Raw genomic sequence first — 24,521 nt, forward strand, 5'->3', positions numbered from 1 at the left:
TACCAGGCTCCTCTGTCCATGGGATTTTCCAGGCAGGAGTACTGGAGTGGGGTGCCGTTGCCTTCTCCATCAGGGCTTCCTAGGAGGCCCTAATGATAAAGAACCCACCTGCCAATGCAGGAGACCTAAGAGATGTGGGTTCGATCCCCACGTTGGGAAGATCCCCTGGAGGAGGGCTGGCAACACACTCCAGTATTCTTGCCTGGAGAATCCCATGGACAGAGGAGCCTGGTTGGCTATAGTCCATGGGGTTGCAAAGAGTCAGACATGAGTTATATCTAAGGAAGAGAAGAGAAAGGCAGGGTGATGGTTATGGAGGGAATCTGTAAGGGGTATGGTGGTGTGTGTGTGTGCGCGCACGCGTGCACTCCTGTGGTACTTTTTCTGTTTTTCGAGGAGCCATATTCTTCAGGAGTCCAAGGCCAGCTCTCCTTGGCTAAGACTGAGGATGTGTCTGGAAACCTGAGTGACTAGGAAGGAAAAGGCCCAGAAAAGACATGAAATATTTGGCCATCAGGAGAGAGAGGGTGCAGTCTGGCTGGAATGGATCAGACTACAGGGACCACTGCTGGTTCCCCAAGGGTCCAGCCCAGTGGAACCCTGAGACCCCGTGGAAGCCTCAGGTGGTCACATGACACTGGAGTCTGCACTTTCTCTTCTCTGGGCCTGTCTCTACCAACCAGTCCTGATTTTGGACTCTGCTTAGCAGATAGACCCTGGTGCTGGGAAAGATTGAAGGCAGGAGGAGGGGACAACAGAGGATGAGAGGGTTGGATGGCATCACTGACTCAATGGACATGAGTTTGAGTAAATTCCAGGAGTTGGTGATGGACAGGGAGGCCTGGCGTGCTGCAGACTCTGGGGTCGCAAAGAGCTGGACATGACTGAGCGACTGAACTGAAGTAGCAGATAGATCCTCCGCTCTTCTCCTCAGAGTGGTCCTTTCTTGGTCTCAGGCATTTCTGGTACAAAAGTGCAGAATGATAATCGCTGTTACTTCGTCTGAGGTTGTCCCCCGACTCTGGGCCTGGACCACCTCCATGTAATATGCCCGGTGCTACTTGCTCTCGATAGTTTCTGGAAAATCCTAGTAGCTCAGCGTCAGCAGAGCCTGCATGGCTCCCCTGTGACCTTGCCGCTGCCTGTGGCTTTGCCTGAGGGCCGGCAAACTCCAGAGCTCACAGCCAGCCCTGCTGCCCTGACGCAAACGCTCCCCTGGCGGCAACCCAAAGGCTATTTCTGAGGCTCTCCCGGCATCTGTGTCCTGAGGGCTCATGTGCCAGCCGTTGAAGGACCCGCATTTCTCCGTCTCCAGGCTCTGCTTCCCTCTCCCGTTGTCCTCTTTTTCTGGCAAATGCGCTCGTCTGTGACTTTGACTTGGTCGCCCTGCAGTGATGGGTGTTTCTCTGCCCGGGCTTGGATATTTGTCGATGCTGTCAGACTGACCCACTCCTCCTTTGCAGAGGGTTTTGTTTTTGTTTGTTCAGTTGGCAGAGACTCCCGCAGGCACTGGGGTCCTGTCTCCTCGCTTGTCACGCAGCCCTGTGAGTCTACAGTGTTTGGGCTTCTCTGGTCAGGCCTGGGAGACCCATGGTGCCCACGCCCCTCCCAGCAGCCCAGGTAGACTCACCTGGGACCTTGCGACATCTCAGGGGAAGCTTGACTTTCGCCTTGCCCAGCCCACACCTCTCAGCACAGATAAGGACAGTCAGAGGTCTGGAATTCAGAATTGAAGCATCATATCAGGGCACCAGGTTGAAAAGGCTCTCGTTATCTGTCCAGATTTCCCACCAAACAACTTCCCTAAAAACGTGATTTCTACTTTCACTTAGAAATCATTTTGCTGAGTCCCGTTCCTTAGCCTGCTTGGATCCCATTGATGAATTATTCGGGGAACAGAACAGATGGGAATTTCTTCCTTTCTGTCCACTTCAACAGGTTCTCTGACCTAGTTCTGCCTATACTGAAATAAACATAATGAATTTTTTTGTTTGCAGTTTCCAATATACAGTATGAGGTTTCTGAAAATGCCTATTCTTAAAGTATATTTATTATTAGGTGAAAAGGCTCCTGTTATTCTTCAAAAAAAAAAAAAAAAAGATCAAAGATCCTAAATACTGTGTTCTGGCTCTTTTTAAAAAAAAACAGATGAAGCCACTTAGCATTCCTTAGCTGAAACAGAAATGTAGTCAGAAGAAGCTGGTTGCAAATATTTGCATTTATATACAATTTTAGTAGGAAGTATGTGGCTCAGCTGGTAAAGAATCTGCCAGCAATGCAGGAGAGCTGGGTTAGAACCCTAGGTTGGGAAGATCCCCTGGAGAAGGGAAAGGCTACCCACTCCAGTATTCTGGCCTGGAGAATTCCATGGGTTGTATAGTCCATGGGGTCACAAATAGTTGGACATGACTGAGCGACTTTAACTTCATTTTATTCTAAACTTTTCCAAACTGTGAGAACTACAGAAGCTAACAACGATATTGAATACGTTTCAAATTTGTAACAGGGATTTACATGATAATGTGGTACATTATCTAGATCATTAGAAGGCAAATCTGAAAAACCTTCTTCAGCTACTGGGCTTTTTCAGTTGCAGGAAACCCTGAATCCCATGCTCTGCTGGAGACAGAGAATTTTTTTTGACAGCATTCTACCCACCATGTGATATGATGATCATTTTAATGAACTCCATGTCCTTGAGTCATATCTTAATGAGAACTTGCTGGCTAAATATGAAAAAGGAAGCTACAGATTAGAGCTGGACAGAAGTACTTAAAGAATTTCATTGTTAAAACATTCATCTTCCAAAGAATAAACAGGGTGTGTGAATTCTTCCAGTCACTATTGGGTTGGGACTCAGTAGCCTCATGAATATTTCTTTTAAGTGGCTCGTGATAGAAAATTTCAGATAATAATGTAATGAAATCCCACTTCTCCAGCACCTAGTTTCGACAGTTATCAACATTTTGCCAATCATATTTCATCTATCCTCCCTGGATTATTTTTTTAATTAAAAAAATTGTTTTCAAGTATTTTAAAGTAAACTCGTTAATATAAAAGCTTGCATGATGATTAATTTTATGTGTCGGCTTAGATGGGTCACTGTATTAGTCTGCTAAGGCTACCATAAGAAAATACCAGATTGAGTGGCTCAAACAGCAAAAGTTTATTCTCACAGTTGTGGAGGCTGAGTCCAACATCAAGGTGCCAGCAACAGAGGTTTGATGCTGAGGCCTCTTTTCTTGGCTTGCAGGCAGCAACCATCCTCCTGTGTGCTCATGTGACCTCTCCTCTGTGTGCACTTCATAAGGCCTGTAATCCTATTGATCCAGGCTCCACCCTTAATTTAACCGTAATTACCTTCTACAGTCCCTATCTCCAAATCCAGTTATGTTGGGGGTTAGAGTTTCAACATATGAATTTGGAAGATGGAGGATGGAGGACACAGGTCAGCTCCTAACAGCCACTGTACTCAGCACTTTGGTCAGATATTATTCCAGATGTTTCTGTGAATGTATTTTTCTAGACACGAATAGTATTTAAGTCTGCAGACTCAGAGTAAAGCAGATTGCCCTCCATAATGTGGACAGGCCTCATCCAATCAACTGAAGGCTTTAATAGAACAAAAACTGAATTAGAGTTCTTTGTTAAGCCCTGTGTTCTCATTTGGGGCTCAGACTATATGCTCATCTCTTAATAGAATATGGTGCATTGAATGGTCAGCTGGATTATTTGACAGTAGGCTTTGTTCCAATTGTCCTCACCCATTAAGCTTATGGGCATTTGCCTTCCTCTGTGGACCACTTTATAGGGAAGGGAGTACATTGACCAATAGACATGAATATTTCAATTCTCCAGGCAGTTGCATTACTGACAAAATTATATATAGGCATTTTGATTTATACATCTGTTTTCCATGACTTTGGTCAATGTGAGTCAATCCCCAGAATCTGATTGGCTGAATAAAATGAAAGAAACTGAATTGCTTGATATTCTCAGGTCAAACTCTGGATTAACAACTCCACCAATATCCTGTCATTGAGGGAAGCCCTGCCTGCAAAGCCTGCCTACCTTTTTTCGAAGTAGCATGTTATTTTTGTCCTCTTGGGAAGAGAACCTTTCACCATCAAGAACACTGAAAGGAACATTAGCCTTGTTTTCTTTGATTCTAATCACTTTAACTTTTTCCCCCTCAAAGGCCTCTGCTGTGTGTACTGTGCCTTGCATTCTTCAACCTCATCGCCCCATGGTTCCACCTCAGAGACCCTACCCTGCTGTTCCTTCAGTCTGGAGCCATCTACCACCTCAACACACCCGAACATAATTACCTTTTATTCGTTTTCCAGATCTCAGCTCAATTATCACCTTCTCGGGGAGATCGTCCCCAGTCCTTAGACTAGGTGATATCCTTCTGTTATATGCTCTCATGGCACACAACACCTTTCTTCCCTAACACCTGTCACTGTTTGTAATTAAACATTTATTTGTATAATTATTAGATTAGCGTTGAGAGATAAGGACCACTTCTGTTGTGCTTACCTTTGCGTCTTCTGTGCCCATCACCGGCCCAGGACAACAGTAGGTGCTGATTACCGACATCAGTGACTAAATGAATGACTGACGTCTCCCCAGGAGAGGACAATGATCCCCGCACTCTAGGAATCCAAGACACTTGGGCGCATATGATGGGTAACCTGCTTCACCCAGACTCCTTTCCTCACCTGCAGCTCAGCATTCCTCAAACCTGGACCAAGGCCAGACATCTACTAACATCCTCAGATTCACCAGTTGGCTTAACCATGGAGTGTAACCCTTCATCCTGGGTTAGTCAGGTGCTGTAGGCTGGTGTGGAGTGTGTTCTTGGGGGTACCCCTCCTCATGCAGTCTTGTATTCACGCCATATTGGTCCTGGTTTCTGACCAACTTCCCTCCTTAAACTCCAATTTTCTTCTGTGATGAGTTCAGTTCATTTCAGTTGCTCAGTCGTGTCCTACTCTTTGTGACCCCATGGACTGCAGCACGCCAGGCCTCCCTGTCCATCACCAACTCCCAGAGTTGTCCATTGAGTAGGTGATGCCATCCAGCCATCTCATCCTCTGTCGTCCCCTCCTTCTCCTGCCTTCAACTCTTCCCAGCATCAGGGTCTTTTCAAAAAAAGCACTCTGTGATGAGTGCTCTGCCCCAAATGCCAGCCCCCTTGATGCTCTGCTTAGCGTCCATAGTTCTGTCCCTCTAGGAGACTGGCCCACTGTCATGGGACTGGCCCATTGTCAAATCTGTCATGTACTGGCTCTGTGACCTTGAACATGCCATATCAGCTCTCTGAGCCTTAGTATCCTTAATGAAAATATGGGCCAACAGCCTGGTCTTCTGCAGTGCTGGAGGAACTAATTAGAAGAATACAGATAGCAATACTTCCTCACCGAAAGTAAAGAAGAGAACCTTGCAAGTCTGGATTTGGGGAGAGCATCTGTAAAAAGGAGACACTTCAGGTGAGATGGGAAGGATAAATAGGAGTTTCTGAAAGATATAAGGTGGCAATGATGACAGATTAATTCATTTCAATGAATATTTTGGGGAGCAATTGCTATTTCTCCAGAATTGGGTTATTAGTTTGGAGAATGCAAAAAAGGCATGATATGCTCCTGACTTTGTGTTGCTGACGATTATGTTATGGTGACCACATATTCACACAGACCAGGGACTCTCAACCACAGTATTTTGTCTCTTAAGGAGAAAAATCTGGAGACATTTTTGCTTGTCATGCCTGGAGGAAAGAGATATGCTTATTGGATCTAGTGGGTAGAGGTCAAGGGTGCTGACAGACACCCTATACTGAGTTCACATCCTTGCGAAGGCTCTTAAACAATGGGCCATAAGGCCATTGTTTTTAAGGCCCTGGGGGTGGCTTCAAGGCTGAGATGTGAGATGAATCTTGAAAAATAAGTTGGATTTTAAGAAGTGGAAATGTCTGTAGCCTCCACTTTGGCACCTAGTGATGTGTATCATCGTGTTTTGGATAGTAGCTTTGGTGGGGTCAAACCAGGCACTCAGTGCGATGAAGGTTTGTGGCAATGACTGATCTGGCAGTATAGGCTGGTTAGCAGCACCCTTGACCTTACTGATCTTGGCAAGAAATTGCTTAAGGAACCTAAGGGGCACTGGTGAGTCCATTCTCTTACAGTCCTGCCAGAGAGTGAATTCCAAAAGCCCTGGGAAGAAAGAGCTCTACTCTGAATAATCAAGTTGGCAGGGGACAGCCCAGTGGGCCTTGTAGTGTCCTTTGAAAAACTTCTTTGGTTTCCAACTTCATTTGTCTGTTTCTGCATGTCTTCCATATCAGGGAGAACAAAAACTCCAAACTCAGAAACTTTTTTTTAATCCTCAAATCTGCCCCACTTCTTGGTGGGGCTATGGCTGTACTGAAAATGTTTGCTTATTTGCTTAAGTTTATGGATGTGATATTGGTTTTGTATGGGGATCCTAGTATCTATTGGTTTTGTTATTTGTGGGATTTTCCAGGCAATGATACTGGAATGGGTTGCCATTTCCTACTCCAGGGGATCTTCCCAACCGAGAGATGGAACCCACGTCTCCTGTGTCTCCTGCCTTGCAGGCAGGTTCTTTACCCACTGAGCATTCGAGGAAGCCCATTTTATTGAAAACCCCAGGTCAGTATCAGGTCAGAAGCTGGCCAGCCCAGCTGTGGGTGATTTTGAGTGAGCAGCTGGAATTACTTTTCAGATATTTTGGCAACAGGGAAATCCCAAATGTATTTTGCCCCAAGCACTTTTATACTTATTTAAAAAAACATTTGTAGTGTAGAAATAAATTTAATCTCTGAACCCTTAATTACTTTAAACTTGACTCATTCAAATAGTGTTTATGTTTAAAAAGATGTTTTATTCCAAGAAACCTGTAAGACATTAAAAATCCTACCCACTCTACTGTTGCCAGAAATAGAAAAAGCGTGACTGCCAAGAATAAATGAAACTGTACAACCACTTCGTAAAACTGTTTGGCATTATTTCACAAAATCGAACATTCATATAACCTATGACCCAGCAATTTATTCTTAGGTGTATACCTAACAGAAATCCCTGAAGGATATGCATTAAAAAGACATGTACCAGAGTGTTCAGATGAGCACAATTTCTAACAACTCCAAACTGTAAGCAGACCCAAATATCCATGAATAGTAGTGTGAGCAGATAAATGGTTGTATAGTTATTTAATGGAATATTACACAGCAATCAAATAAGTGAACTACACCCTGGGTAACTCTCCAAGACAACATATTCAATAAAGGAAGTCATACCAAAAAATACACATTATATTATTCCATTTATATAAAAAATTTTAAGACTAGCAAAACTAATCTTTGTTAGAGGTGAACTGTGGTTAGCTTTGGGGGGTGGGGGAGTGGTGATGGTGATAGAGAGGGTTAGCAGGGCCTTTCTGGGGTGCTGGTAACATTCTACTTATCAACCTGGCGGGTGTTAGGTAGACAAGAGTACCTTGGCATAATGCACTACCCACTCTTGAGTAATGAACTTTTTAATACGTTTTTTTTAAGTAAAAAATGCATTTTAAATCTCATAAGTTTTAATATCTTACGAACACAATCTAAATCTAAGAAAATATATTCTTTTCTCCCAAATCTTATTCCCACTGCTTTACCTAATTAGAAGGTAGTCTCCATTATAAGTAACTAAAGAGCCTCTTGATGAAAGTGAAAGAGGAGAGTAAAAAAGCTGGCTTAAAACTCAACATTCAAAAAACTAAGATCATGGCATCTGGTCCCATCACTTCATGGCAAATAGATGGGGAAATAATGGAAACAGTGAGAGACTTTATTTTTGGAGGCTCCAAAATCACTGCAGATGGTGACCGTAGCCATGAAATTAAAAGTCGCTTGCTCCTTGGAAGAAAAGCTATGACCACCTAGACAGCATATTAAAAAGCAGAGACATTACTTTGCCAACAAAGGTCCATCTAGTCAAAGCTATGGTTTTTGCAGTAGTCATATATGGATGTGAGAGTTGGACTATAAAGAAAGCTGAGCACCAAAGAATTGATGCTTTTGAACTGTGGTGTTGGAGAAGACTCTTGAGAATCCCTTGGACTGAAAGGAGATCCAACCAGTCCATCTTAAAGGAAATCTGTCCTGAATATTCGTTCGAAGGACTGATACTGAAGCTGAAACTCTAATACTTTGGCCAGCTGATGCAAAGAATTGACTTATTGGAAAAGACCCTGTTGCTGGGGAAGATTGAAGGCAGGAGGAGAAGGGAACAACAGAGGATGAGATGGTTAGATGGCATCACTGACTTGATGGGCATGAGTTTGAGCAGGCACTGGGAGTTGGTGAAGGACAGGGAAGCCTGGCGTGGTGTAGTCCATGAGGTTGCAAAGAGTCGAACATGACTGAGTGACTGAACTGAACTGAACTCCATTATAAAGTACATAACTTGTATATTTGAATCATTTGGAATACCTAGAATGGTTATCAGTATAACAGTTTAGGTTAGAATGAAAATAACCAGTTGGTCTTCTGATTATACAGTAGATAAAGAATCCCATAGGTCTCTTTACAGATAAACCACAGTTTTCTTATAATTCACTAAAATTTCCACGTCTCTATTAGCTAAAGGAGAAGGCGATGGCAGCCCACTCCAGTACTCTTGCCTGGAAAATCCCATGGACGGAGGAGCCTGGTAGGCTGCAGTCCATGGGGTCGAGAAGAGTTGGACACAACTGAGCAACTTGACTTTCTTTTCACTTTTATGCATTGGAGAAGGAAATGGCAACCCACTCCAGTGTTCTTGCCTGGAGAATCCCAGGGACAGGGTGGGCCTCCTGGGCTGCCCTCTCTGGGGTCGCACAGAGTCGGACACGACTAAAGCGACTTAGCAGCAGCAGCAGCAGCATTAGCTAAAAAGAAAAAAAGGAAAAACGTTTCACTTAAAGAGAGCTCAGCTCTTTTCTAGTGTAATATAGCTTTCTGAATCTTCAAACAATTTTGACATGGGATTCAAACTCAAGCATAGGAACAGAAAACTTTCAAGTATGCAAATGAGCAGGTCAGGAAGCAACAGTTAGAACTGGACATGGAACAACAGACTGGTTCCAAATAGGAAAAGGAGTACGTCAAGGCTGTACATTATCACCCTGCTTATTTAACTTATATGCAGAGTACATCATGAGAAATGCTGGACTGGAAAAAGCACAAGCTGGAATCAAGATTGCCAGGAGAAATCTCAATAACCTCAAATATACAGATGACACCACCCTTATGGCAGAAAGTGAAGAGGAACTCAAAAGCCTCTTGATGAAAGTGAAAGTGGAGAGTGATAAAGTTGGCTTAAAGCTCAACATTCAGAAAACGAAGATCATGGCTTCTGATCCCATCACTTCATGGGAAATAGATGGGGAAACAGTGTCAGAGTTTATATTTTTGGGCTCCAAAATCACTGCAGATGGTGACTGCAGTCATGAAATTAAAAGACGCTTACTCCTTGGAAGGAAAGTTATGACCAACCTAGATAGCATATTCAAAAGCAGAGACATTACTTTGCCAACAAAGGTTCGTCTAGTCAAGGCTATGGTTTTTCCAGTGGTCATGTATGGATGTGAGAGTTGGACTGTGAAGAAGGCTGAGTGCCGAAGAATTGATGCTTTTGAACTGTGGTGTTAGAGAAGACCCTTGAGAGTCCCTTGGACTGCAAGGAGATCCAACCAGTCCTTTCTGAAGGAGATCAGCCCTGGGATTTCTTTGGAAGGAATGATGCTGAAGCTGAAACTCCAGTACGTTGGCCAGCTCATGCAAAGAGCTGACTCATTGGAAAAGCCTCTGATGCTGGGAGGGATTGGGGGCAGGAGGAGAAGGGGACGACAGAGGATGAGATGGCTGGATGGCATCACTGACCTGATGGACGTGAGTGTGAGTGAACTCCGGGAGTTGGTGATGGACAGGGAGGCCTGGTGTGCTGCGATTCATGGGGTTGCAAAGAGTCGGACACGACTGAGAGACTGAACTGAGCTGAACTGAGCTACATGCTCCTGCTTAGAACTGTTTGAGTTCTTTTTGAAAAAAATTATTTTATTAAAGTATAGTTGATTTACAATGTTGTGTTAGTTTATTTGAGTTCTTGAAGGATTAAAGCTACCCAGGTGTTCTTTTCAAAGCTCTATAGCATATTACGAATGTTAATGGGATTGGCATGGCATCCATTATGGGCATATTTGGGTATTAGGTTTTCATGAAATGGATGTAACATTGTTCTCAGAGAAAAATGTGGTTGCCGAGTTTTGGAGCCAGTTTTCAAGGAGTGTTCTACTTTACAAAACCTACCCACAGGTATTATAAAGACCACGCTATAGTTAAAGGGAGTCACAGGGAATAAAAGAAAAGGCAGCCTCTGCCTTCTAGATCAGAGAAGGCAATGGCACCCTACTCCAGTACTCTTGCCTGGAAAATCCCATGGACAGAGGAGCCTGGTAGGCTGCAGTCCATGGGGTTGAGAAGAGTCAGACACGACTGAGTGACTTCACTTTCACTTTTCACTTTCATGCATTGGAGGAGGAAATGGCAACCCACTCCACTGTTCTTGCCTGGAGAATCTGAGGGATGGGGGAGCCTGGTGGGCTGCCGTCTATGGGGTCGCACAGAGTCGGACACGACTGAAGTGACTTAGCAGCAGCAGCAGCAGCCTTCTAGATCCTTCTAGATCCAGACTTGGACTGGTCTGTAGTTACACCCAAGTCTACTAACTTGTGTGGGCATTAAAAAAAACCATTCTATTGGACCAGTTACTTTTCAGTTTCTCTTCTTTTCCCCTAAGGCACAAGTACTTCTCCAACAGCCCAGGGCAGTGCCTGACAGGCATTGATGGGCTCTTGGAATGAATGGGTACAAGACGACGAATACTATGCAAACTAGAGTGGGACCGTGGTCACTAACACAATCCTCACTTTTCAGAGGAGGCGGCAGTGCGCCCTTGCTGACAGTGACAGGTGGAGAAGACTGCAGGTCCTTCTCCATCTTGTCCCCTCTTTCTTACCCTCTGGCTGGTAAGATAGGGCTGGTCTTTGCTGCTCTGTGTTACAGAGCTTTGGGTAGGGAAGCTGATCTGAGAATTAGAGGCCATAACAGCAGCCGTCTTAAATCTTGTCACCCCACTGCCCACTTGTCCATGGCATAGCTGGCTTTTGAAATCTCTTACCTCCTCTTTCCATTCCCTAGGGCTCTACCCGAGCCTCTATTTCCAAAGCATGATGTTCAAGTTTCCTGATAGGGAAACTTGTTGCTGTCAGAGTCCCACGCTTGGGCTTCCCTGGTGGGCCAGTGGTTAAGAGTCTGCTTTTCGGAGGGACGACTCGAATTCTATTTGGAGGCTTCTTTGGGCTTGCCGGGTAGACATCACAAGCAATGCTCACCCTCCCAAGATGAAGAAATTTATGGACAAGATGTTATCATTGAAATTAAATGGTGGCAGACATGTCCAAGGGATATTGTGGGGACTTGACCCCTTTATGAATCTAATCTGTCTTGCAATGCAGGGGATATGGGTTCAATCCCTGGTCTGGAAAGATCCCACATGCCTCGGAGCAACTAAGCCCATGCGCCACAACTACTAAGCCCATGAGTTGCAAGTACTGAAACCTGAATGCCTAGGCCCCGTGCTCCGCAACATGAGAAGCCACCACAATGAGAAGCTGGCGCGCCACAGCTAGAGAGTAGCAACACGACTGAGAGACTGAACTGAGCTGAACTGAGTACTTTCTCTGCAAGTAGAGAAAAGCCTTGTGCAGAGCAGTGAAGACCCAGTGAGGCCGTAACAAGAAAAAGTCCCACACTCATATCGCTACTGAGAGTCCTAAATAAACACTGGGGTTTCTATTTGACAGCTTATCTATCTCCATTCTTGTGTGTGTTTTCTCCCCAGGGTTGGACAGGTCCTAAGAGGCTTCAGCAGCTCCTCTGAACTATTCTGCTGCTGCTGCTGCTGAGTTGCTTCAGTCGTGTCCAACTCTATGCGACCCCATAGATGGCAGCCCACCAGGCTCCCCCGTCCCTGGGATTCTCCAGGCAAGAACACTGGAGTGGGTTGTCACTTCCTTCTCCAATGCATGAAAGGGAAAAGTGAAAGTGAAGTCTCTCAGTCGTGTCCGACTCTTTGCGACCCCATGGATTGCAGCCTACCAGGCTCCTCCGTCCATGGGATTCTCCAGGCAAGAGTACTGGAGTGGGGTGCCATTGCTGGCTCTCTTTACAACATTCAACAAAAATGTGACCTCATTTATGTTTCTGCAGTGTAAGCAAGAAGAGGCAGGTTACCTCCTCGGCACTCAGCCCAGGCAAGACTCCTTTGCAAGTGGAAAATAACTGAAAATAAGAGTTAACCACAGAAGGAAGAATAGGTGAATGCCAACTCATTAACAATGAAACTGGTGCCTCTACTTCTGGAGCCTCTTGAGTAACAGGGTAATGCCACCACTGGGCAGACCCTTGCCTCCAGTCTAGGTGCCCAGCAGTCACTGGTTGACGAATCCTGCAGAGGTGGGTCGTGGTAACTTACACTGATGCCACCTTCGAGTCCTGGAGCATCCCGTGACTTCCATGAATGCAGGTCTCATTTCATAAAGGGGCCAGAATCTGGTTAACAGTTCTGGGTATCATTACAGAATATTTGAAATTAAAATATGTGGCTCCCAAGAAAAGAGGAAATTCTGTCCATATAAGGTGAAATAGGACCTGAGGACCACCCATATATATATGGCTTCCCTAGTGGCTTCTCTGGTGGCTCAGATGGGGAAGAATTTGCCTGCGGTTCAGGAAACTTGGGTTCGATTCCTAGGTGGGGAAGATCCCCTGCAGAAGGAAATGGCAACCCGCTCCAATATTCTTACCTGGAGAATTCCATGGACAGAGGAGTCTGGTGGGCTACAGTCCATGGGGTCGCAAAGAATCAGACACGACTGAGTAAATAACATATTCACATTCACATACATATTAATGGTATTCTTGGATTGATCCCTTGATTATTATGTAGTGGCCTTCCTTGTCTCTTGTAATAGTCTTTATTTTAAAGTCTGTTTTGTCTGACGTGAGTATTGCTACTCTAGCTTTCTTGTGATTTCCAAAACAAGAGGATTGGTTTGTGCCTATGATATACTAGATAGTAAATAATTCTGTTGTCATCCCTGGGTGAGTGAATGGCCTTGGTTTCTCTCTACTCCCATTGTGCTTGAGTTGCATGACATGTCCTTTCTGCCATGATTGTCCCAGGCCACACTTTGTCCCTCTGTCTCTCTACCCAATAACAAGCCTTGGGTCTCCCAGCCCTTCAGGCCATGTACCTACAGGGCCAGAGTCTACATTATGGTATCTCTCCCCAGATATGCATTGTTCAAGGGCTTGATTTTTGGGTTCTATGCTCACTCACTAAGTCGTATTCAACTCTCTGTGACCCCATGGACTGTAGCCCACAAGGGTTATCTGCTCATGAGATTTTCCTGGGAAGTACACTGGAGTGGGTTGCCACTTCCTTCTCCATGTTGCCTGTAGTTCAGCTGGTAAAGAATCCACCTGCAATGCAGGTTTGATTCCTGGGTTGGGAAGATACCCTAGAGAAGGGATGGGTTACCTACTCCAGTATTTTTGGGCTTCCCTACTCCAGTAGAATTGCCTGGTGAATTCCATGGACTGAGAAGCCTGGCAGGCTACATACAGTCCATGGGGTCACAGAGAGTCAGACACCACTGAGCAACTTTCTCTTTCTTTGATTAACAAATAGGAGAGAGAGGGATGTCCCTGGTGCTCCAGTGGTTAAGACTCCAGACTTCATAAGCAGGGGGCGTGAGTTCGATCCCTGGTCAGGGAACTAAGATCCTGCATGCTGCATGATGCAACCAAAAAGTAAAAAATTAAAAAAAAATAAATAGGAAAGACTTCTTTAAAATGGAGCATATATTGCTTTATGTGCTAACCCTTTAAACTAGAAACTGTTCCTAAAATTTGAGTTGCAAAGGCTACATCATTCTTTTCCCAATAGTATTTGCCTTCTGCCAGACTGTTACAAGGGTTATTTTTCTGGAGTGCTAATCTGCATATGTAAGCAGTGTGTTAATGATTTGGGACGATAAATAGTTTTCCTATGAACTTATTGATCTGTCTGGATAAAAGCAAACTGCATTCTTTCTGTTTATTTATGGAGCAATTACACCACCTGCCCCCCATGCCTTCTCATGTTGACCGAGAGAGCAGAAAGTTACACAGAAGGGCATTATTCCAGAGAAATCACGGGTGTGAAGAAGCAAAGGGCCCTGAGGGTTTTTACACATCAAGAAGAAAAGTTCTGTATTTCCCCCTTAACCTTATGATGCCTAGGCCCCTGGGCATTACTTGAAAGCCATTCCTGCCCTTTAAACCCATTTCCACTCTCCAAGAGACACAGATTTGTTGATGGTGCTTTAAAGGGTGCCTGAGCTTCTCTTGCCTTGGTGAGAGACAAAAATAAGAAATCTGTTGTTTAATCACCTGAGTCACCTATGCTTTTTGGTATTTCAGAGCACTTGTAACTAATTAGACACGTTTAGTCACTTTCACTCACTTTTCAGGCTTCTTCCCTCAGTGAGTTCACTTACTCAGAGTTGGACCTGGAGATGAAAGAAATTTCTGAGCGTGTGACCAGACCTGTTAGGTCATTGAAATGTTTACATATTTTTCTTTTCTTTGTATTTTCCTTTTTTTCTTACCTTTAAAATAGACAGTAGAAAGTAGCGGATTTCTTTTAACTTCATAGGTGATGTCTTCTTAAAAATATGTAGTTGAATGCACAACAATCTGAATGTATTTAATTCCATTGAATTGTATACTTAATGATGGAAATGGAAAATTTTATGTGTATTTTACCCCAATGAAGATGAAAAATATATACATTTGCAGTGCTACTAGATATGCAATATTGTTTTGGCCTTTAAACATAACATTGTGCTATAATCATTTTTCCATGCCACTATATGATATAAGGGCAATGGCGCCCCACTCCAGTACTCTTGCCTGGAAAATCCCATGGATGGAGGAGCCTGGTAGGCTGCAGTCCATGGGATCGCTAAGAGTTGGACACGACTGAGCGACTTCACTTTCACTTTTCACTTTCATGCACTGGAGAAGGAAATGGCAACCCTCTCCACTGTTCTTGCCTGGAGAATCTGAGGGATGGGGGAGCCTGGTGGGCTGCCGTCTATGGGGTTGCACAGAGTCAGACACGACTGAAGCGACTTAGCAGCAGCAGCATATGATATAAGAACATTTTACTATCTATTTGGTTAATCTACTCACTCAACAAAAATTTCTTATGTATCAGTAAGGTACCAAGTACTGTTTAGGTCTTGAAAATATAGCAATAGATGAGACCACCAAGAGCCCTGGACCCCAAGAGTCTATATTCCAGGCAGGAGAGTCACGTAGTGGTCAAGAAAGCAAACTCCAGAAGTCTATGTACCTGGACGGATGGAATTAAGCACAGCAGTGTTGGAAAGCGGGCTTCCCCAAAGGCTCGGTGGTAAAGAATTCATCTGCAATTCAGGAGACACAGGAGATGTGGGTTTGATCCGGTTCAGGAAAATCCCCTGGAGGAGGAAATGGCATCCCTCTCCAGTATTCTCCCTGGGAAATCCCATGGACAGAGGAGCCTGGTGGGCTACAGACCATGAGACCGCAGAGTCAGATGCAACTGAACAAGGCCTTTCTTTTCTTTCTCTGATTACTTAACAGATCAGAGGTGTCAAGAGTGGGAGGTTTGGGCCTTCCTGGTGCTATTGTTAGTCACTAAGTAGTGTCTGATTTTTTTGCGACCCCACAGACTGTAGCCCGCCAGGCTCCTCTCTCCATGGGATTTCCCAGGCAAGAATACTGGAGTGGGTTGCCATTTCCTTCTCCAGGGGATCTTCACAACCCAGGGATCAAACCTGCATCTCCTGCTTTGTAGGTGGATTCTTTACCGCTGAGCCACCTGGTCCATTTCAGGAATCCACCTGCCATTTCAGGAGACATGGGTTTGATCCCTGATCCAGGAGAATCCACAGACCTCAGGGCAACTGGACTGGTGCACCACAACTATTGAGCTTGTGCTCTAGAGCCCGGGAACCACCGCTACTGAGCCCCTGAGCCCTAAAGCCCGAGCTCTGCAATAAGAGAAGCCACGGCAGTGAGAAGCCCGTGCAACTAACAAGGAGCTCCTGCTTGCTGAAACTAGAGAAAAGCCCTGGCAGCAATGAAGACCCAGCACGGCCAAAGGGAAATATAAATAAATAAATAAATAATTTTTTAAAGAAGAGGGGGAGAGTCAGTCCTGCTAGGAGGGGACTGTGGGCTGCCTGGGGTGGACAGTCCTGTCCCTGCCCTGCTCCCCAGGAGCAGCAGCGCCATGGGGCACCTCGCTCCTGGCCTGGATGGCAGCACTAGCAAAGCCCTTCTCCGGGGATCACTGGCTCTCTTTTAGGGGAACAGAAGAAAGACATCACCATCTTCTCTAGAGGCCCAAGGGCCCCGTTGTCGGGGGCAAAATAGAGATTGTTGTATTTAACCGTAGTTACAGCCCACCCAGGCTTAGCGGTTCCAATGCTATGATTTGTAGAATCAGGGGGTTTTAGTCAAATGCTCGCCTTTATGACCGCACTCAGGCAAATTACTTTTTTTTGTAGCGGTTTATTTATTTGTAATAATGGGGATAATTTTACTTATCTGAAAAAGCTCTGAGGAGTAAATGCATACAGCATGCTTAGTTTATGCCTCATATATAACAAACACCCAATAAACGGTAGCTATTAACAGTAACAATAGGACTTCCCTGGTGGTCCAGTGACTAAGATTCTCTGCTTCCAAAGCAGGAGGCCTGGATTTGATCCCTGGGCAGGGCATTAGATTCCATATGCTACAGCTAAGACCTGGCACAGCCAAATGAATAAAAATAAATATTTAAAACAATAACAATTCTCCCTCCCCTGAACTGAAAGTATAATGGTGACTAGGCATTTTAAAAGAGTTTACTAATGAAGATAAGTTTGGGAAAAACTTTCACCATGATACATATTAGAACTGTTTAGAATTGCTCTAGAATCGTTGGCGGTCATAACTATGCTAGTTTTTCAACTTGGCAAAGCTCTATTTCCACCAAGTGCAAAAGGATTTCATTCCACAAATACTAAGATTCATAAGGATATTGAGTATTTATGGATAACTCAGCTAAAAATAACCAAAGCCTGTTTCTACTTTGTATCAAAGAAATAAACAGATTTAAATAGCAAGGCTTTCTCTTTTTCATCAAAGTATTTCCAAAATTGTGGAAGTAAATAAACCAAATTATTTACAGGAGCTTTGTAAGGGTAGAGAGATTAAGGTGGATGTCACCCTGTTTTCTGAAATTTCTGTAATGTGTGTAAGTGATTTTTATAATGAAAACTATTTAAACTTATCATTAAAACTAAACTAATATGAGAAAAATTCCATTTCATAATCATGTGAGGGCTGCGAATAAAAAATAAATCCTTTCTATTTTTATTTATAAAAGAAGGTTTAGGATGCTCTGTTTGGAGTCACATGACAATCACGTGAAATTAAAATGGGCCTCAAATCTTCACCCAAATGCAAACAGTAGAGGCTGGCAGGTAATCCACGGATTGAGAGGAAAGAAAATTCTAGGTCTATTTTCAGAACTATTTTAAAATGTCAGGTTGTGTTGGGATTCAGGATCGAGGTGAGAGAGGATTTTGCGAGCAGATATGGAATAGCCAGAAGATGTTTCGGAGGGTATCATGGGTATAAGCACGGAGGTTCAAAGGTCAAAGGTCTGTGTTATCAGAAGCTCAGAATCGATGTGTGACCCTCCCAGCTCAGTACTGATCAAGCCTGCTGAGCTGGTGAGAAACAAACGTCCACCCAGCCTCTCCACTCTCCCAGGACAGGAAGTTGCCCCAACTGCTTCTCACGTACTTCCACATCCAGTTAGCAAGGATGCCCCGGAGATTTCATTCCCTAAGGAAACGGCAACCCACTCCAGTATTCTTGTGTGGGAAATCCCATGGACAGAGGAGCCAGGCAGGCTACAGTCCATGGGGTCACAAAGGAGTCAGACACGACTTAGTGACTAAACAACAATAGCTCAAAGTGCCCGGTTTTATCACAGGCACCTGTGGCTGCATCTCCAGCCCCCTGCCCGCTGCCTTCATTTAATCCCTTCCTTCACTCTCCCATGACTGCAGTGGTCTCCTTGCAGGGCTGTGATGAGTACAATCTACCCTCCACTACAGAGCCTTGAGCAACGGTTCTCAAATGCAATCTGACTGAGCACTGTCTGCTCGAAGTCTTTCAGTACTTCCGCATCACATCTTGGCCTCCTCCACACACCCTCCCATGTTGAGTTAGCTTGTTTTCCACCTCCCTCTGTCTGGAATCTCCTCCCCTCTTTCTTCTAGCTAACTCCAGCAAGTCTTTCAAAGCCTGGGTCCAGCCCACTCCCCTCTCTGCAAGTCTTCCAAGGCTTCCCAATCTGATTTCAAAGCCTTTCTCTGCTCCCAGGTGATCCTCTGTAGGCCCCTACCTTGGCCCTGGTGGCTATATTGCCATGTAATTCATGTTCCCAATCAACAGGCCACCAGGGGCAGGAGCATCACGGTCCTCAGCCTTACTTCCCCAGGGCCTGAACCATTCTTGCACATGGCACTTGCCACAGTTCTAAAGGGTTTATAAATACGAACTTACACAATCCTCATAATAGTACATGGTTATTAGAAGAACCATGAGTAAACATTTGTCCAACAAATATATATTGTCCAGCAGAGGCCAGATACAAATTTTAGGCACTGGGGGATTCAGCAATGAACAAGACACACAAGCTTCTAATCTCAGTGAGTTTAATAGTCTATTGAGACAAATGGATGATAAACAGATAAACAGGGATCTAATACAATGCGAGGTGGTGAGAGGAGCTAGAAAGTAAAATACAGCCAGACAAAGGGATGAAACGTGACAGAGCTCATCTTAGACAGGATGGTCAGGCAAGGCAACCGAGTAGGGGACATCTGAGAAGAGGCCTGGGTAAAGTCAGTGAGTGGGCCACACGGATATGTGGCGGAGTGGGGGGTGTGAGTGGGCAGAGGAATGGTGAATTCAAAGGCCTCAGGAAAGAGGACAGGCTATCTGTGGAGTGCACAGTGAGGCAGCGAGTGTGCTAGGGTGTAGGGTGTGGGGCAGAAACTGGCAGGAGACAAATGAGGCAGGGGGGTTGGTGGGTGAGTCCGGTAGAGCTTTTCAGGCCATCCTGAGGCCATGGGAGATGTTAAGCCTGGTGGGAAACGATCTGACTCATCTTTGAAAAGATCTCTCTGGCTGCTAAGTGGAGCATACAATGAGGATCAAGAGCTGAAGCAGGTAGAGCATTGAGGAGGCAGATGGCGTGGTCCAGGTAGTGATGAGGAGGAGGAATCAGGTTCCCCATGATGGCAGAGGTGCGGTCAGACTCTGGAAGTGCTGTGCGAGAAGGGCAGACATGTGCTGATGCTTGGCTGTAGAGCGTATAAGAGAGGAGTCCTGAATGGTTCCAAGGCTTTTGGCCAACTGGTGGGCTGGCAGTGCCATTTGTCGAGATGGGGATAATTGAAGGAGCAATAGTTTGGGAGGTGGGTTGGAAACGAAGCCTTCTGTTTTAGACCGTAAGCTTGAGTTGCCGCCAGGATTCAGTTTTATCTTCTGTGAAATGGGGGTCGTGTTTATTTTACACGTTTCTTATGAGAATCAAATGTGATCATTTTCTTTTCATATCATGTAGATGGAAGGTTTATTTTTATTCACACGGCAGCTAGGGATAGACTTCCCTTTAAAAGAACAGAATCACAACTCTTTTTTATTGGCTAGATGTTGCTGCTCATGTACAAGCATCTCTCACATCACATCAAGGAACGATGTTGATAAAAGACCCACTCTCCACATTCATTTAACATTTATGTAGCGCTAAGGACTTTATAAAACTAGCTCATATAATCCTCCCAAATCCTTAGTAGTCTATACCATGATTACTCCCATTTCACAGAATCTGGCCCAGAGAGGTGAACTCGTTTGCTTCATAGCTAATTAATAGCCCAGCCAAGTGCCAACCCTATGCTCCAGTTCTGTTTCCAGCCCCAATGCCAAGCCCCATGTCCCCTGTTCCCTATGAGTGGTGCTATCTTTGATGAGTGACCTGGCCTCTGGGTACTGAGCTGCCAGGTCACTCAGTCTGTCTCCTGTCTAACCTCAATGCCTGCCCCTCTGCCCCCCGCCGTAGGCATGCCTGCCTCTGTTCTTGGAAAACCTCTGCTCTCAAGAAGCCTAACAGTATTGATGGCCACACCGCTTTCTGCTCAGCCGCCCCAGCCCTGTGGCCTGCGTGCATTTCTTCTAATGCCCTGAGGTCAGCCTCCTCCCTGCATTGTTACAAGCTTTTTTTTTTTTTTGGTATCCTGCTCTCTCCACCGCGCCCCGCCTCACTGCCAGTTGTTATAAGCTGTTTTTAAAGCTTCCGAGTATTATGCTTTGCACTCATGCGTTCAGGCGGACCTTGTGCCACGTTGAGTGCTGAAGACGAAATTGACAGGATGCCCGACCTTTCCAGAGACTTTGAACTAGAGGCCAGGTCCCATGCCTTTCAGCCTGAGTCAACCCTCCTAGGACCAGGTGGGCGCAAAGCGGGCATTCAGTGAGCATTCATTCATTCATTTACCAAATGTTTATGGAGCGCTTACTACGAGCCAGGCAGGCCGAGTGAGGGGTGTCGAAGATAGGGCAGGAAACCATTCATGCGCAAGGTCCCCACCGCTTGTGGGACGCAGGGTCAGCCTCGGCCTGCCCGCCACGGCTATTCCACGAGGGCTCGGGGAGGCAGCTGAGAGTTGAGGTGGGGGGACAAGCGAGTGGAGGGCCCGGAAAGTGATGGTGAAGGAGCCAAAGCGCAAGGCGAGAGGCTGGCGAGTCCTCTGGCCGAGCGACCCCCTCTTGTTTCCAAACCCAGAAGCGACATACACGTGCCGCAGCCGTTTCGGGGACCCCTTTCTCCACGGCGGGCCGCCGCCCCCCCTGGGAAGCAGAACTTATCAAGACGAGACTGTCTGGGAGGCAGGTGGCTGGACCTTGCGTGCGTGGCCTGGAGAGGGTGGTGCACGATCAGAGGCCCTCTTGGAGAGGAGAACGCCCCCGGCTCGCCGCCCAAGCTCCGGAGCCGGGATTCCAACTCCAGGCCTGTGGTTTACCTGTTGTGCAACCTTGCGCGAGTCCCTGAATCTTCCCAGGACTCAGTTACATCATCGGTTTTATGGGTTTCCCTATAACTTTAGGGTTGGTGTGGGGATTAAGGGAGCATGCTAGGAGAGCTTGTCCAGCGTCGTTCCCGTAGCGGAGGTAGTAATGACTCGCTGCTCACACCTGGCCGCCTCCCCTGGCCTCCCGCCGGGGCCCCGGCGCCCTCTGCTCTTTTCCAAGGCACCGACGACTAGCCTGATGGGGCGTGCCCTGCCTCGATACACTTATTTTGGCTTGTTCGGGGCGGGGTTTGGGAAGAGGCGAGGATAGGGTGAAGGAGGTGGCGGAGGGTGAAGAACGGGGAGATGAGCGAAGCTGGAGGCGAGCGAGGCGGGGCCGGGGAGGAGCCGCGCGGGTGCTGGCCAGGGCGCAGCGCGCACCCGGGGCCCTGGCGGCGCGGGGGCGGGGGCGGCGCGCGGCGGCCAATGGCGAGCGGCGCTGGGGCGGAGGCGGGGCAGGCACCCCCAGGGCCCCGCCTCCCCCGGCCGCTGACAGCCAAACTCACCAACTCCGCCCTCGCGCCCGCGGGAGCCGGGAGCCCGGAGCCCGGCCCCGGCCGCCCGGCGAGCGAACATGGCAGCAGCATGAGAAGGCTGGCGCCGGGTAGTGGCCGCCGCCGCTCTGCCGTTCCGCATCCGCGCCCGGCGCCCTCCGAGCCTCCTGCTTAGCCGGCCTCCCGGTGGCCGCCGGTTTATTTCCTTTGGAGCGGCGGGCAGCGAGGACTGGGACCCCTACCCCCCCGCAGCCTGGCCGGTCCGGTCAAGGCTTGTGCGTGCAACTCGCCGGCTGCGGTAAACGACGCGCGCGGGGGAGAGAGCCGGTCCCGGCTGCGGCGGCGCGGGCGCGCGGGGATGAGCCGGCCATGGAGCGGCCTCGGCGGGGCGCACGCAACCGGCCCGCGCTGCCGAGGGGGAGCCGCCTGAGCCCGGGTTCCGCGGGGCTTCGGGGCCTCGGGCGCCCCGGCGGGGTGCCTGCCGCCGCCTCTGGGAAGGACCGGAGCCTCGCGTGGCGGACACTGCAGCGGTCACCGTGCTGAGACGCCCGAGCCCGCTGCTCCTGCAGCTCGGTGCGTTCTTGGGCACCCGGGCGCCCTGCCCAGTGCACGGTGGCTGGCGCACCGCGGCGAGCCGGGTGCCAGACTGTCTAGAGGGGTGTGTGTGTGTGTTTGTGTGTGGTGTGTGCGTGCGCGTGTTTGAGCGGAGATCCCGAGCTAACGCCGAACCAGGCGGATCGGAGCAGCCATGCTTCCCGGGGTAGGCGTGTTCGGCACTAGCCTCACGGCCCGTGTCATCATCCCGCTGCTGAAAGACGAGGGCTTCGCGGTGAAGGCGCTGTGGGGCCGCACGCAGGAGGAAGCGGAGGAGCTGGCCAAGGAGATGAGCGTCCCCTTCTACACCAGCCGCATTGACGAAGTGCTGCTGCATCAGGACGTGGACTTGGTGTGCATCAACCTTCCGCCGCCCCTCACCAGGCAGATCGCCGTCAAGACTCTGGGTGAGCGACCCCTCCCCACCTCCCCCCAGCCCCTTCTCGCCTTCCCTCCCCCGCTGCTTTTCTCCCCCTCGCCCCTTCTTCATCCCGGAAGCTTACATGGTACCTACGGCGCCCCCGGGGACCCGAGATCCCACATCCCACTCGGAGCTTTCGCCTCCGTCATCCCTGGCCTTCCCCAAACCTACGCTTCCCTCCTCCCTTCTGGCACCGCTCGGGCGCGCTTTCCCACGTGCGTGGCGCGGAGGCTGGAGGAGGCGCGGGTTCCGGGGAAGTCGATCAGGCGGAGGAAACGCTTAGGACTGGGGATGAGCCGCTCGCAGGAAGACAAAACTAAGTCGCCAGCTGTTTGTGTAGCGCCCGAATGTGTGTGTGTGTGTGTGTGTGTGTGTGCGTGCGCGCCTGCGAGAGGCGGGTGCGCGCCCAGGAACGCCTGAATAAAGGGCCGCACACGTGTCTCGGGTTTTCCTGCGGGCAAATAGATTACCTGATTGTCAGCAGCTGTGGCGCCCTGCTAGGATAGTTTGTTTCTTTCTGCGGCGTTGTTAGTTTAGAGGGAGATTAGAGATGTGACAATCAGAGAATTATTTCGTCTTTGCTAGAATGGTCGGAGTGGTGGGATGGGGGTGGGGCGCGTATCTTTTAGGACGTCTGGGAGTTATTTGATAAAACCAGAAAGACTTAACTTTCAGGTGCTGCTGCCCAATAACTGACTTCTGCGCTGTTTTGGAGTAGGATCTTAGTAATTTAGGGCTTCCCAGCTGGCTCAGTGGTAAAGAATCCGCCTACCTATGCAGGAGACTTGGGTTCCATGGAGGAGGAAATGGCACCCCACTCCAGTATTCTTGCCTGGAAAATCCTTTGGACAGAGGACCCTGGTAGGATGCAGTCATTTCGGTTCAGTCGCTCAGTCGTGTCCGGCTCTTTCCGACCCCATGGACTGCAGCACGCCAGGCCTCCCTGTCCATCACCAACTCTCCGAGCTTGCTCAAATTCACGTCCATCCAGTCGGTGATGCCATCCGACCATCTCATCCTCTGTTGTCCCCTTCTTCTCCCGCCTTCAATCTTTCCTAGCATCAGGGTCTTTTCTAGTGAGTCAGTTCTTCACATCAGGTGGGCAAATCCACGGGATGGCAAAAGAGTCGGACAGGACTAGCGACTCAACAGTAACAGCTTAGTAATTTAGGGATGAATGAATGCAGTAGTTCCAGAGGCTGCCAGTGTCACGTGGGAACATGCAATGGTCCCTCCTTAATTCCTGGCAAGAGTAGTTCCAGGACCTGGTGACAGGCATGTTGAGGATGAGCTTAACAGCCATCACCGCCGGTTTCCCCCACCTAGTCCAGGCAGACTGGACCATCTGCGAGCAGAGTATCAGAGTCCCTGCCATGCCCAGAGGAAGCAGTGCATGTTTTGTTGTCTATCAGCAGTTATTACATGCACCTGGATGGTTGCTCACTCCTTGGTTGTTCAGTCGTGGCTGACTCTGTGCTCGCTCCTTCGGGCCTGAGAAAATGTCATTGCCCACCCTTGAAAGTTGGAATTTTTGTTGTTCAGGAAAAGAGACGCAGCTTAGGGCTCAGGACGCCACGTTAGGGAAGAGTTGGAGGAGAAACCCTGGGAAGGAGCGGAGACAGCATCCAGAGACCAGTGGGAATTTATGCAATCTTGGAAAGAATGTTTTATTTTTA

At 47.7% G+C, this 24,521-nt stretch overlaps 1 protein-coding gene across 1 annotated transcript in view; it reads left to right on the forward strand.

Annotated features, from left to right (window-relative positions):
- Window positions 1–21,779: 21,779 nt before the first annotated feature.
- The window catches only part of GFOD1 (Gfo/Idh/MocA-like oxidoreductase domain containing 1), a 103,858-nt gene continuing 101,116 nt past the window's right edge, over window positions 21,780–24,521 (forward strand). Inside the window, exon 1 of the mRNA XM_061398836.1 lies at window positions 21,780–22,831. Within this exon, the coding sequence (XP_061254820.1) occupies window positions 22,579–22,831 (253 nt within the window). The 5' untranslated portion in view covers window positions 21,780–22,578. The remainder of the gene's footprint in view (window positions 22,832–24,521) is intronic.

Source organism: Bos javanicus, chromosome 23 (genome assembly GCF_032452875.1).
Source record: "Bos javanicus breed banteng chromosome 23, ARS-OSU_banteng_1.0, whole genome shotgun sequence".
NCBI classification, from domain to species: domain Eukaryota; kingdom Metazoa; phylum Chordata; class Mammalia; order Artiodactyla; family Bovidae; genus Bos; species Bos javanicus.